Source organism: Dreissena polymorpha, chromosome 14 (assembly GCF_020536995.1).
Source record: "Dreissena polymorpha isolate Duluth1 chromosome 14, UMN_Dpol_1.0, whole genome shotgun sequence".
NCBI classification, from domain to species: Eukaryota; Metazoa; Mollusca; class Bivalvia; order Myida; family Dreissenidae; genus Dreissena; species Dreissena polymorpha.
In genome coordinates this window covers 26,732,778-26,746,738 of record NC_068368.1, presented here as the reverse complement: position 1 = coordinate 26,746,738, position 13,961 = coordinate 26,732,778, and the positions used below count along the sequence as shown (strand labels likewise).

Below are 13,961 nucleotides of genomic sequence, written 5' to 3'. Positions count from 1 at the left end.
AAATATAACAACATCGAAGATATGTACGGGGATACACGCTACTGCATCCACGCAGCACACATCAAACTGTTGTGCAATGCAACATAAAGAAGTGAAACTCCAGCTGCTGGAGCAGTATTGAGTTTTCATTAAAAACAATTAGTAGGTCCTTTATTTTCGTCAAGTGACCGATTGCCCAAACAGTACAAAACAGCACAATACAAACCAACATAAACACAAAATAGCATTTATTATTAATTCTTATAATACAATGTAAGTTAACCAGTTACAAAATTATTTCATTTAGTTTTATTCCTAATCGAATAATTATCAACACGCATATGGATAAAGCACGTTTTATTAATAATTGATAGAAAAACAAATTAATTAAAGTAACCATGTATCAATATATTTACCTGAATATTTAAACAAGTATGCCACACAGTTAAGGTTTTCTAGGCATTTCGTTGCATACATCAAACGTTTTTGGTATAGACTTCTGCTATCACAGAGAACGGGTCCTTTTCAAACAAAAGCTGCGGCAGTCTATGTCCTACAAACTTTGATGTCCTCGTTGCATAGACAGCATGTGCAATCGACAAGAAGGCTACAGTTATTAACAATTTATTTTCGCTGGAGATTTCGTCCAAACAAATAATAATGTCAAAGCTCCTGCTTTATGTCAACTATTGGAATACAAACGCTTAATCGAGACAAAAACGGTTGACTGTAAACTAGCTTTGTTTTAGAAAAATATTTAGAACTCGTGATTTAATATCCACTCTTATAAAATTCCAGCGATGCGTTTGTCGACCACAAACTATGACCTACAAGTATTATGTCCATTGTAACGCGGGATCTCGACCACAAACTATGACCTACTACTATTATGTCAATTGTAACGCGGGATCTCGACCACAAACTATGACCTACAAGTGTTATGTCCATTCTAACGCGGGATCTTGGGTAATCAGAATTACTATCACTATGACCTACAAGTATTATGTCCATTGTAACGCGGGATCTGTCCATTGTAACGCGGGATCTTGAGTAATCAAAGACCTACAAGTATTATGTCCATTCTAACGCGGGATCTTGGGTAGGTTTGTCGACCACAAACTATGACCTACAAGTATCATGTCCATTTTAACGCAGGATCTTGGGTAGGTTTGTCGACCAATAACAAAGACAACTTATCCATGAAAGTTCTATGTTTGCCAGGGGACGGTCACACCTTAAAAAACAGTAATCTAAGAGTACATCAATGACGCCTTTCAAGTGTCAATTATTACTATACACTGTGTTTATTCCGTTGACTGGACAGTAACCCAGGGGTTTTAAACGTTCGCAAGATGAATACTCAGCCTCTATCATTTTCTTTGAGCATTCAAACGTGTTAAATGTTATTTGAGTGTATCGTCCATTAATTTTAAATGAATTATTATTGTCTTCCTTTCCATGTTCCTACATGTATAACAATCATCAGCTTAATGCCACTGTTTGTTAATGAATACGATTCACAACATGTGAAAATGGGGCATATGGCCTATTCGGCAAGCATAGCTCCAGACCAGCCTTTGAGCTGTCTAGTCAGGAGTTACGCTGGCCGCATATGTCAAAAGACATCTTTGTGCACGAAGCGTCTCTCTCTCTCTCCCTCTCTCTCTCTCTATATATATATAACTTGTTCATGAAGAATGGCTTGTTAAAGCAGCATTAATCAAATACACTTAGGTCGCCGAGGCGTAGTGAATGTGGTGTGCGCCCAGCGACCGGTAGGGCACGTATCGGTTCCTTTTTTTTCTAGTTCTATTCAGGAAATAGAATCGAGAGTGTCTCAATAAGCCTGATATTTCTTCAAACAACAACACCAACAAAACAACATAATAACACAAATCAGTCTATAAACAGGTTAACACTGAAGTCGTTCAGATGCATATGCAATTATCTCAGGTTCATGAAACCACCTTTGAGCTGTCTGGTCAGGAGTTACGCTGGCCGCATATGTCAAAAGACATCTTTGTGCACGAAGCGTCTCTCTCTCTCTCTCCCTCTCTCTCTCTCTATATATATATATATAACTTGTTCATGAAGAATGGCTCGTTAAAGCAGCATTAATCAAATACACTTAGGTCGCCGAGGCGTAGTGAATGTGGTGTGCGCCCAGCGACCGGTAGGGCACGTATCGGTTCCTTTTGTTTCTCGTTCTATTCAGGAAATAGAATCGAGATTGTCTCAATAAGCCTGATATTTCTTCGAACAACAACAACAACAACAACAAAACAACATAATAACACAAATCAGTCTATAAACAGGTTAACACTGAAGTCGTTCAGATGCATATGCAATTATCTCAGGTTCATGAAACCATTTATTGTTATTGCATCCCATATTAATTCGAACATTAAATATACAAGACTCAAAGTTTTATTAGGTTGCACACCAGGTGATGAACTTTACACTTATGACAATATTGAACATTTCGTAATATCCGTGTTTTGTTTGTACTTATTTAAACATATATATAAAAGGGCATTGTACTAAGATATGGGATGTTTTAAAGGTTGCAATTAAATGGCTAGTATTGATATATTTTATAAACGAAATTAAACAAAAATCTATTATAATAACAAGAACATAATTTAAGAAAGCGATCCGTTCGACAAGAACCGAGTTCCTTTGGATTAAAATGGTAGCGTCTTAACCTCTCAGCCACCACAACAGCTGTATACTGTTATCCTATTTAAACGTTTTCCAAACGATTCACGGGTCGTGGACAAACATATTCCACATTATCCAACTGTTTGCGTTCCACAAAAACAATTGACATCAATTAGTAGATGTTAGATGAATTGTATTTAATCTTTAGCCAGCTTTAAAACGAACAATCTCGGCTAATAAATTCGCGAAAAAAATGTTAAGGATGGGCGGTTATACCTTCGTCACACCGGACTGGCGTTCTTACTGCGTCCTAACGGCGATCCAGGTCGCAGTGAGAACGCCATAGACGCCGGAGGGACGCAGTGAGAACACAAGAGGACGCAGTGAGGACGCCGAAAGTTGCATAGGACGCGAGCCCAATGCGACCACTTTGAACATGTTCAAAGTGGTCGCCGAAGTCCGGCGTTTTTACGGCGTGCTGTTAAGGACGTCGTAGAGACGCGGAACAGACGCAATAGTCGTAGTAGGGACGTGGTAGGGTGGCTGTAAGGTCGCAATGGATGTCGTGTGGTCGCCGCTCAAATCCACAAAAAATGATCATTGACTGCAAGGTTTGTCGCCGTGTGGTCGTCGCTGAGGGGACGCCATTTTCGCAATAAGAACGCAGTACGAACGCCAAGGACGCCGTATGGTCGGCTTTGGTCGCCGTAAGAATGCGGTAAGGTTGCAAGGGACGTATTTAGTGAGGACGCGCAGAACGCCATAAACCAGGACGCTGATGTGACGGGAAGGCGAAGAACAGCATTCTCACCGAAAAAGTAATTTGGGTCCTTACTACGACAATCAGAAATTTCCACAGTTTTAGGTCGTCGTAAGGACGCAAGTCCAGTGTGACGGGGCTATAATATAGTTTGGTGAACCGGTGTGCGGGCGTTATGTCGTCGTAAATAATTTATTATAATTGAGTGTATTTTTGTCATATTTTTAAAATTTCAAATATCTCAATCTAAATAAAGTTTACAATTACGTTTCTTTGTGGTTCATTAACTTAACACGTGCATATATTTTCGCCATTCTGTGCAATATTGCAATATCGCAACCAAAGCTAAATGTGCAATTATGCCAAATTCTAAATACGACGTAACTATAATGCAACTTAGAGTCCTAAATAACTTTTATTAACGGTAAAATTATACATCTTAATTCCCCATTTACTTAAAATAAAGAGTTTATTATGTGTGGGGTAATGGATGCGCGGACAATCGCAACAAAAACAACATGATATATAAGCCAGATATGTTGTCATTACGTTCATGAGTCAAATAAAAATGTGTAAACGCTCATCGTTCTTTCTTTAAATTTGAAAATAAATGTACCTTAAACGAAAAAAGGGAGAAGAAAAAGGTGTAGTTGGCAAAGACAAATCTTTTCAATTTAAGTCGTTTCAGAAATTTCCGAATATTTTGCAGGGGATATATTGCAATAAACAAATTGTTGTGAACTTTAGAAAAACGTAACTTAGTAAAATGTAGCATACTTATATGTGAATCATTCTGTGTGATGTTTTTTGTTTGCATTCATCCTTCATTGTCAAAAATTGCTTGTACTCGTTCATTTATTGATGTAAGCAACATGAATATGAAGTACATGATTATGTTTACACTTATCACAAAAGTAATGTAAAACCTGAACTTTTCTCGAGAAATATACATGCAATCATATTATAATCGAAAAATATTGCCCTTGATAACTTGTATTCTAAGTCTTCTCAGCCCATAAGTTTTATAGCTGTTCATGTAGAATTAAATGTACCCAAAATAGCATCACTGTGACTATCAGCTGAACTTATTGCCATGATCCCGGTGTTATATTACATTTTCTTTGACTACACTTAGAATCATTTACTCTTCATAAACCATTACAATTGCACGAAACAAATATACAACGCATAAGAAATAATAATGCAAATATTTATTGCTTAACTATGCATTCATTCGGTTAGTATCAGTGCTGTGGGATGCATTTGTATGAGATAAGCCCTTTTTTATAAGAAGGATCTTACAGCTGCATTTTCAAACACAAAGTAGTACAATACAAAGCTTACTCGTTATATCCAGAGCTCTAGATAAGAGGCGTATCTGCGTATTTACGCATTGAAAAATAAAAAAAACGCATTAAAAATCGGCCCAGTACGTAACAAAACGCTTTAAAATCTTGGTACGTATTTTAAATCGATTAAAGTGCGTAACCGGTTTAACAATAACCCAGTTAAGTTTTTAGTGTAAGGTAACCTTTGAATTAAAAGTGAGTCAATCAAAATAATGCTTGTGGATCGAAAAGGGACGTTTTAAGCAACTTGCGGGAATATTTTTTAAAGAAAGTCTGTTCATATCGTCTTTTTAAATATATTCTGTTTGCAGTTAAAAATATAAATAACATAATAATACTATTTCTAGATTAAACACGCCTTTTACTTTTTCCGTTTTCTATGGAAATGGAAAATACCCCTAAATATTCCTAACCCTTTATGGCTGAAACAAAGGAGTAAAATACGCATTGACAATACTATCAGGGGTTGAAAAACCCTTTAGACGAAATCCTTATCTGGAGCTCTGGTTATATCGTTTTGTGTTTTCGGCGTATATGCCTAAGATGGCTTTTGACCTAGATTTCATGCGACATCATTCAATTTTACTGTCGGCTGAATAGCGCATATAATAATTTCATTCAAATTGATAACAATGCTTTAATGTGAATAACTTACTTTTGAAGATTAAAATTTACATAAGCAGTTAATACAAAGTTAAGTACAGGTTATCGACATATATTCAAGTACTTTACATAGTTATGAAGATTGTTTAATGATGTGTGTCATGATCAGAACTCATTATGCACCTAAAGAAAAACATATTTACATTAAAAAGCCGTTACCGGTCGCACAATAGTTGAACAGGCCACATTACATTTGTTGAACATAATTCTTAAAATAATTTGTTCCTATAATTACTAAAAAAATGTAAAATGTAAATAGAATAAATAAATAAATAACTTCTACATTCAGTGCGATGATAATTCTAATTATAACTCTCATGTTTTAAATTTATTAATTTAGATTTAATGAAATAAAAGACAAATTCAGCACCGGTTTGCACAGTAATGTAGTCTCAAATGATAAGCAATGCAGTCGTAGATTAAATAATAATTACATGCGATTAATAAAAACAACAAGAATATGAAATAGATTATACACGACGGATGAAATGCAAACCACACACAAATTTCAAAACACAGTAAATGTAAAAGAAACAACACCATTATTATAATTGTGCAGTGTCTACAGTAAAACAAATACAAAAAAGAGACACAAACACTTCCTCTTTGTAATGTAAATGCGATCAAGTGTCAAGGTAAACAAACCCTTTCGTCTAGTAAACTTGATGTTATCATATGTCATTGTAATCAAACACCCCCCCCCCTAAAATGAAAATGCAATCAAGAGTCAAGGTAAATTTACAATATCGTCTTGTAAAGTTGATGTGGCCATATGTCATTGTTCACAAACATTTCTCCCTTTTAATGTAAACGCTATTCAGTGTCAATGTAAGCTCACTAACACTTCCCCCGTGTGATTTCGATGTTATCAAGTGCAATGTCGCCTAGGTAGTTCCCAAAGGAGGCAACAAACTCGAACTGAAAGAGAAATGCTTGAGACAGACTTGTACGCTATACTGAGTATGCGGGTTATCAACGTTATAAAAATTGCACAACTGATTCATTTAATCTCAAACATATTGTAGTTCTTTAACCAGTCCGTAATTATGACATAACAATCCATGTTTATTTAAGCAACCTAGTAGTATCGAAATGTCAATACGAGAACCACAAACTAAACATTTTTCCTGAAACCAGATGGCCCTGATGGCAAATTGAAAAGAAGCCCTGTACAAAGTTAGTTCAAAGTATACAGCGGTGGTCAAAAATGCAAACGGCCCGGTTGTCACATATAACTTTTATATCCGCATCAAGTGACTCCTTCTCTGTTACCACAATTTTCATTCTTCCCAATGCAAGCTACCTCCGCTATTATAAAGACCACAATTTACGTTATAAAGCAAACATACTTGAATGAATTGTTCCTCTTTACCACTTAAATCTACTCACATTAACTTTAGGAGCCCAGATGGTTTCTATATCAATAGTTAGGGCTTGGAGTAACCACTTTGGCCCTTTATTGCCGGTTATTGTCAATACGTTCTTTCTTTCACCGTAGAATAATTTTGTTAGACTGTACACATGTATCCATATGCTTAGTGCTGCAAAAGGAATAGACTGCATTGTTTTAACTATATTTAGGCCGAAGATTGTTCGACTTCACTTTTTCGTTTGTTTTTATTCGCATATAATCTTTGCATTTCTATATAGCTATAGTGCTTTATGTCAAACCTTAGTCAAAAGTGCTTTCACTATTGATTTCTCAATGAATTATCTATATAATGACTGTAATTTGCGTCTCTCTTTTAAGCCATATAAAGGGATATAGCCGCATTCAATGTTAGAGAAAATGATTATCGTAAATAACATAACTATATTGAAATATAGTCGTATAAATCTTATGTTTTTGCAAAAGTTCCTTTTAGTACAGAATATTAAGAATCTTGAAAGCTAATGGACCCAGTTTATTTTAAATACATGCATGCTTTCGTTAGATCATTTGTGATACTTACACTTGACATCCTTTCCGTACATATGATACCAAAACTTCAAACAGTAATATCTTTGTACTTCTGTCAGTGGGTACAATGCCGACGAGAGTTTGATCTTCCCGTCGATATGTTTGGAAGCATCAGCTAGAAAGTAATATCCTAAAATGTACAAGATATCAACACATCAAATTTTACATTTGAACCCATAAAGTGATACATAAAACAATTTAAGAAATAATTCAGTAGAAAACAAACACATTTCTAAATCAATCACGTATCAAAAGTATTTATTTCACGCCGGTCTTGTCGAAGCGAATAAAGCGGTTTTCCATCCGCGATTTGCATGTCCGAATCGATGTCCTGCAATGAACACCTAAGAAAATATGACAGCGGTTATAACAATGTAAAACATATTAACATATTTAAACTGTAGTAAACTCATGCGGACACTATATTGACCGTTAATATTGTTGTCGGCATCTTTCAACGGTCCGGTCATTCCCGCTTCGTCAGCGGCACCTCGATGGCGTTTCCATCCGTTTTTGGCTTCATCAGCATACCAATCGCAGGTGTCCTCTTGGAAGTTGCAATGACTTGTATCGCCCGATGCTTCAGGAATTGTGAATGATTCTACAAAATGAGTAAAGTTAAACGGTTTTTAGAATTGTAAATTAACTTAAATGAAAGTGTATATTTACTAAAATGAAATTATGATACATATACATTTGGAATATTTCAGTTAGGAACCATCTTATTTTTTCTTAAAGTAGAACAAACTCTTGTATGGTAAAAACAATAATTAATGCAAAAAAGTATGTCCAACGCTTCGACACTTTTTTAATTGGTTAGACTATTTCTAACCAAAATATAGAATCGGTCTACATCTACGCTAAAACTATGGTAACGTTGCCGTATATTCAATAACGGAAAATCAAATAAGGGAAATAATATTTAAGTGATTTCTGTAGAAGAAACCGCACATAAATACCTTCTTTCTCAGGCGCTGAAAATGAAATATTACCACATGTTAAATGAGTAAATAGCTCTTAAAACAAACCTATCTCATATTCCATATTCCAATCTTTAGGCATTATTGTAAGCAAACACGTGTTTTTCTCACATATTCTACAGCGGTTAAAGTTAATTATGCCTTAATCAATATGCATACAATTGTTTGTGCAAGTAATTTCCTAAACTCTGTAGTTTTATTATATATAACACACATAATGGTCGCCAATGATTCGCTAGTTGAAAAACGAAACTGACGCTGAAAATATTCAAATATTTGAAATTAAATTATTATTTTGGTATAAAACAAAACTATATATATATGAATAAGCTATAATAATGCCAAAAAATCCAAATTAGCTCTTAACAAAACAAAACGTATCATACACTCGTCATCAGCTCTTACCATATGTTAATGTAAAAGTTCTGGAATTATGTGATTCAACAAACCTTTTAAGACATTTAACTTATACAATTCTATAAATTTACGTTGATAACGTAATTTATTAGTCACCCAAAAAACAAGCGCTCTAAAACGATGCACGAACATGTTAATCATTTATTAGTTACAATATAAATATGCTTACTGATTGTAATTCACTGAAAAACCAGATTGATAATGTGATGAAAATAAGGAATACAACTTACTTCCGTACTTCTGCATGATCTCATTTATTAGCAACCCGTTGTTACAGACTTCTTTCGGATCATTCGTGTTAAAAGAACTGTTCAGGACTTGATAATTTTTGACAAGGTAACCTCTTTGAACACCACACTTGAGCAGAATTTCGAAAGCTATTGACAAAACAAAACACATACTTGATAATTGTGGATGCCATATGCCGATTACTTTAAATCAATCAAACACGTATGCGAAAATTCGTTTTAAATTATGTTGTTTTTTATACAGATAAGCTTAAATAATATTCAACTGTAAGTTTAACTCGCTGAAATTTAATTACATTTTTTATGACAAATTCATTATCTGTATGCTTGATTGTCCATTAAAATTAAAATTAACTGGAGCCATGCTGCAATAAAGAAATAACTGTAATAATTCTTACTTTCCACTTGCATTTTCGTCTGAGATTTTCCAATGAATGCAATACCATAAGCTTTGTCGTTGTCAGCTTTTATTGGGAGTCTCCCCTCATCCATCCAACCAGAAACATTGGGATCGCGCGAGTAACCGCGCATATCATACACAAGACCAAGTCCATCAATGATAAAATGCAAAGCGAAATCGTTTTCTGAAAAGGAAGAGCGTTATTATTGATATACATAGTGTAGTCCTTTTTTAAATAATTTAAATTATACGTTATTTAGACATTTCGGTACAAAAACTTAAACTTCCCCATGCACTATTATAATACAGACACAGCAAACGATAAAGCTTAATAAGATGTTTAAAGTAAGATACGACTTTCAAAGCTTCACAGAAGTCGAAAAATGTGTATGTATGATGTATTTCCCGACATCCAACCTTTGTCTAAAAAAAACATTGCAGCAGATACCAAAACAAGCCATCTGCACTAATTTACGTGGTGCTTAATATGAATCTTCAATCATGTTAAAAATATTAAAATCCCATAAGTTCATGTTTTAACAAATGTTATTTTTACCTAAAGCAGTCCAATTATGTTTCTTTACTAAATCTCTGCATTCTGTGTAATTAGCACAGTCGACGCAGAGATTATTACTGTGATAAACAAACACTTTTGATACAGGATGTTTGATAGGTTTGGTCTCAATTTTCGCGGACGTCCATTCTACACGTTCAATCCAGCTTAAGTTCCCACAGGGGTCCACTAAAACATATAGCAAATGAACAACGGGTTTGAACTCTTAAATATCTGGCTAGTTTACAAATAAAGACAAGTCAGTTTATGTAAATTTAGTATATGAATGGATGGAAACTTACATTTATTAGGAAAGTTATCCCATTTTTTTATCTCGTTATAAAGGGGATCTCCTGGGCATATAGTTTTTGTAGCTTTAGCATCTCTGTGTCCCTTAAGTTCATACGTGTTCGCGATTTTTCCCAAATCAATCCCGCACTGTATTACCTTCTTCATAGCTGCATGCACACACAGAAAATAAAAACAAGAGCCATTTGATATAAAACATATCATCATGCAGTGGATTATGAAAAAAATAATTGCATTTTAGAAACAACAACATTTAATATAAGCGAATAGGACAACATTCAAATTATTTAGTTTGATTGCAATTGCAATATACATGTGGAAAAATACCACATTTACAGCGAACATTACGTAACCTGAGATCGCCGCTTCGGTAGGAAGTTTTTTCGTGTAATTGCCAACAACGGCTGCACCAAAACTGACGAAGTTAACCCCCTTCGTGTGGGAGCCCACATTGTCCCACCCCCGTCCTTCATAAACAGTACCGTAATCGTCAACTAGAAAACTGTAGGCAATATCAGTCCATTCTGCAACATAAATCAAACGTATATTAACGAATCATTATGTTTCGACGTAGCTGTCTTATATCTGTTTCAATAAAATGTTGCAATTTCACCCCCACCCCCCAGTAGGCTCGATTAAATAAATTGAATTTTCGCATCAGTCAAATTTACATTAAATGAGCCAAATAGAAAATGGTCCGTGTTAAAAAATCTTCAATAACCGTTTACAGATCATTTGAATAACGTAATGACTATCGATTGATTGTTTTGTTGCGAAATGCTAAGAATAATTTAGTCGAAATGCATTTCGTATGGAAAGGAACCTACGTCTGAAATACAGGAAGTTTTCAGCGAAGTTAAAGTGAGAACAACATATTCGAAGAAACACCCTTTCCGTGCAAAATAGTTAGTTTAGATTAACTCGGTATTTCTATCTTCGATATATCAACTAAATTTAAATCGTAAAATCTTCCGAATCAGAGATTTATTTAAATGATTTTCATCTTCAGCATAACTACGATGCAGTGTCAGTCTAATAGTATCCTATGTTTGTTAGTTCTCTGAAGAATATTTAATTGAAACAAACCTTCGTGGTTCACCTTACTTACCTAATCTCATATGGTCACGCTGAATGTCCTTAACACTTTTCTTACACGACTCTTTAGAATTACAGTCGTATCCAGCGGTGTGATGAACATAGAAGTATTTCACTGGGGTTCGCCTTAATGGTGTAGTTTTTATAGCGTTGTCAGCGTTCCAGCCAGCCCTCTCAACATACTGAATCTCGTTGCAGCTTTTAGGGACTGTATATTACAATGCTTGTTAAAATGTTGGTTAAGAAATCAGATAATTCAGAGACAATCGCAATAATTGTGCATAAGTATCTACAATGAGTGACGATTCAGACGTCTTTTAATATAGGTCATTTCTTACTTGTTAATACGCACACAAAACACCCACCCACCCACACGCGCGGACACACACACACACAACACACACACACACACAGACACACACACACACACACACACACACACACACACACACACACACACACACACACACACACAACACACACACACACACACACACACACACACACACACACACACACACACACACACACACACACACACACACACACACACACACACACACACACACACACACACACACACACACACACACACACACACACACACACACACACAGACACACAGACACACAGACACACACACACACACACACACACACACACACACACACACACACACACACACACACACACACACACACACACACACACACACACACACACACACACACACACACACACACACACACACACACACACACACACACACACACACACACACACACACACACACACACACACACACACACACACACACACACACACACACACACACACACACACACACACACACACACACACACACACACACACACACACACACACACACACACACACACATTCATTAAGCGAACACATTATACCTTTAGGGTGTTTGTTACGTTAAAATTTACATGATATTAACATTTTACACGAACACTTATTTGAATAGGTTTTCTAGTCTTGATTGTATTAGATACTTTAACATGATAATAGCATTCCAAAGATGTCTTATCACTGTCTACAGACTTCAATTATTGTTGTTTGTAACATTTAAACTAGTTGGGCGCTTTAAAACGCCAATTCTTAATTTATAATTTTACCCTTCCACTAAATTATTTTATAGAAGACAACTCTGTTTGTCATGTAAATTTCTGCTTAAGGTTCATGTAGAGGCTTCAATTTGAAAAATGTGGGACCCCTAGCATTGAACTCAAATTTTACTAAAGGAAGAGTGCCACATTGAAAATGTTTACATATATGCTTTAAAGGATGTTTTTCCTTCAAACTGCTACCAATTTTGTACATCAACGTATCATAACGTCCACAAAATCAATCAAAATACAAAGCGATTTTAACAATAAATATATACATTATTTTCAAAAATCTGAATCATGTTTATTCCACGTATTTCGGCGGAAAATTATATAACTAGTGATTAATATCGACATTGACGAGGGCAAGTTACGCTTAAATAGTATTTTTTTTTTACATATCTAGGAATATCAAAACTCGAACACATGTCATTTCATCACCATGGGTGCAGCCATTTTTCAAATTAATAAAATAGAAAGAAACATGCTAAAAACTCACTCATCGCCTAATTGACATTCCAAACGGTTGACGATGACAAATGCATTAAATTGTAATCTTTCCGTTGATGTTTGCAAACTGCATGATCAGACCTCATAAACACTCAAAAGAATAACTATGTAAGAAGCATTTCACCAATGTTTACAATCGTTGACGAATCACATTGCTTATATTATTGCGCATAAAATAGTACGCTAACAGGCTGACAGAAAGATCGATACGTAACTCCGTTCAATTCATCACGGTATACTATTAATAATGATCATATATAATAATACATCGCTTTAACAATCTTAAAGTAAAAATAATTCTTTTAAACGGAGTTTTTAATAACGAAAGTGAAAACAACGGAAGTTGGATGGATATTCTGTGAGATGCACTTCGGCTCCAGAAAAACAATACAAATAAACTAAAAAAGACGTGTGGGATACATTTTTCAGCTGGAAAATATTTGAAATAGGGTAAGTGATGATATCTCTACGTGGTCATTTCTGTTATTTAGTGCGATCTCTTGCTGATAAATGTTAATAGTTGTTTTACTAGTTGCCACCCAACTGTCAAAATAAGATATGTGTTTTCTCAGGTATGTGTTTACACATACCCGGTTTTCTCACCACTGCACGTGGTTTCGACCGATTTGTTTTGCACGTTTTTCTACGGAGCACAGCGAGTGCCACGTTTTCAAAATGGGTAGAAGGAATCGAAATATAAAATCAATCGGTTTGCCAATTTCGTTATATTCCTTTACAATTTTATATGTCGTCTGCAATCTATTTCAATTTGAGATGGTTTAAAATTTGCAATTTGGTTGAGAGGTAAATAACAAAATTGTTAAGCCTTTGAAATAGAATTGTGACTCTTATTATCCACCATACCTGGATTTTTAAAAAGAAGTTACGTTTTAGTTATTTTTAGAACTTTGGTTTGGAAATTTATCCAAAAAAGGCAGTTGAAT

At 35.1% G+C, this 13,961-nt stretch overlaps 1 protein-coding gene across 1 annotated transcript; it reads right to left on the bottom strand.

Moving 5' to 3' along the window:
- Window positions 1–5,857: 5,857 nt before the first annotated feature.
- LOC127857241 (peptidoglycan-recognition protein LF-like) lies at window positions 5,858–11,397 on the bottom strand. Its single transcript, XM_052393658.1, has 11 exons — window positions 11,388–11,397; window positions 10,633–10,803; window positions 10,273–10,428; window positions 9,974–10,159; window positions 9,416–9,601; window positions 9,000–9,146; window positions 8,332–8,346; window positions 7,803–7,973; window positions 7,365–7,502; window positions 6,802–6,953; window positions 5,858–6,330 (listed from the first exon to the last, which is right to left on the bottom strand). Exons 1-11 carry the CDS (start codon window positions 11,395–11,397, stop codon window positions 6,250–6,252), a joined length of 1,413 nt encoding a protein of 470 aa, XP_052249618.1. The 3' UTR covers window positions 5,858–6,249.
- Between the last annotated feature and the right edge of the window lie 2,564 nt (window positions 11,398–13,961).